This window comes from Nicotiana attenuata, chromosome 12 (genome assembly GCF_001879085.1).
Source record: "Nicotiana attenuata strain UT chromosome 12, NIATTr2, whole genome shotgun sequence".
Classification (NCBI taxonomy): Eukaryota; Viridiplantae; Streptophyta; class Magnoliopsida; order Solanales; family Solanaceae; genus Nicotiana; species Nicotiana attenuata.
The window spans coordinates 33,114,390-33,116,253 of record NC_032000.1 but is presented as its reverse complement, the minus strand read 5'-3'; the positions used below and the strand labels follow the sequence as shown (position 1 = coordinate 33,116,253).

Sequence of the window (1,864 nt, the reverse complement as noted above, 5' to 3'; positions counted from 1 at the left end):
TACTCTTACTATCCACTTAGTAAACAACTTATCTCGTTTACCTACCAAGTTCCTCTCCGAGCCCCTTTCGTACCCCCCCCCCCCCCACCCCCACCACACACATTCTCTCTCTCTCTCTCTCTCACACACACACACACACACACACACATCAGGCTCAGAGATCGTTGAGCATAAGTTCATTATGCGAGGTTCAATTGAACATTTTGATGTGGATATTGATGCTACATTTTATGTCATTATCTGTTCTTGTATATATGCAAACATTTGCAGTCTTACTCTATGATACCAGTGTGCAGCTGATTCAGGATTTATTTTGCTTTCAGGGATATTAAGCCTGATAACCTTATACTGGACAAAAATGGACATCTAAAGCTTTCTGATTTCGGTTTATGTAAACCACTGGAAAACAAATACTCATCACTGTTGGAAGATGAAGATCTGACAAACCAGGAGTCCATAAGTGTGACTGCTGTTAGTGATAGTGCTCCGTGGTTAATGCAAAAAGACCAATTACAACAATGGAAACGCAACCGCCGTGCCTTGGTATCCTCATTTTAGTACTACATTTTTCCAATATTGTGTCTGCATATGAGTTACCTGTATTTCAAATGCTTCTATTTGGGTTCTTCGTCGATTGGTTTAGCCATGGTAATCACTGAATATAATCAACTATAAATGAAACTCTTTTGTAGGCATATTCTACTGTGGGGACTCTCGATTATATGGCACCCGAGGTTTTGTTGAAAAAAGGATATGGAATGGAATGTGATTGGTGGTCACTGGGGGCAATCTTGTATGAGATGCTTGTAGGTTATCCTCCCTTCTGTTCAGAAGATCCAAGAATGACATGTCGCAAGGTACTTCAATATTCTTTTGTATTTATGGTGAAAATAAGATAATTTCTTTCACACACAGGGGCTCTAGAATGATCTACAACTTTCGTCAAGACAAACTTTTGTAAACAAAAATTTCGAAAAAGGTCATGGTTCAGAAATGATTGATTTCTCAGTTCTTCGGACATTTTTTAAATAAAGAAATCTTTGAACCTATGTTGCTCGGACTCTCCTAAAATATTGCCGGGTGTGTGTCGGACATCTTTGAACATCTTTTTGGACAAGAGGAATGAGTTCAAACCTGTGTCAGACATCCTATTAGCTTTTACAAGTATCCATCATCTTTGTATGATGTGTCATATTTCTGTTTATGTATCAGATTATCAATTGGAGAGCATGCTTGAAATTCCCGGATGAACCAAAAGTACCAGATGAGGCTAAGGATCTGATCTGTCATTTGTTGTGTGATGTTGAATCAAGATTGGGGACCAGAGGAGTGGAAGAAATAAAGGTAAATGCCACTAAAGTCTAAAAAAAAATGCATTAGGTCCAATTGACTGTGCAAACACTCTCTTCAAATAGCCCTTCAAACAAATAAAAACGAAATATGCTTCTTGCTCTCTTTGAATTATATTTGCTTTTTCACTAATGGAATACATTTCCCTCCTCAAGATTAGATAGTCTTTTCAAAGATCTAATACACATTAGCATGCTCAGTGCTCATGCTGCCCCCATGCTTGTGGTTATCGTCTTCTTAACTTGCGAGCACGTTTTCAGGATCACCCTTGGTTCAAAGGAACTAAGTGGGATGTACTTTACGAAATGGAAGCTGCCTACAAGCCCATTGTTACTGGAGAACTAGACACTCAGAATTTTGAGAAGTTTCCTGAAGTGAGTATTTTTGCTTATAGAACGCTTATTGCATTAATTGACTTTCTAGGGAGGATTTATTAGTTATAAATCAGCTCTCATGAGTATATATGAGAGTTGATCCATTAGCCATTTATGAGTATAACATTTTCCCTATATAT

General features: G+C 38.0%; 1 protein-coding gene across 1 annotated transcript in view; it reads left to right on the top strand.

Moving 5' to 3' along the window:
• LOC109235535 (serine/threonine-protein kinase 38-like) overlaps window positions 1–1,864 on the top strand; it is a 12,029-nt gene that overhangs the window by 3,267 nt on the left and 6,898 nt on the right. Inside the window, exons 5-8 of the mRNA XM_019401685.1 lie at window positions 324–543; window positions 693–857; window positions 1,213–1,344; window positions 1,611–1,724. Of these exons, the coding sequence (XP_019257230.1) occupies window positions 324–543; window positions 693–857; window positions 1,213–1,344; window positions 1,611–1,724 (631 nt within the window). The remainder of the gene's footprint in view (window positions 1–323; window positions 544–692; window positions 858–1,212; window positions 1,345–1,610; window positions 1,725–1,864) is intronic.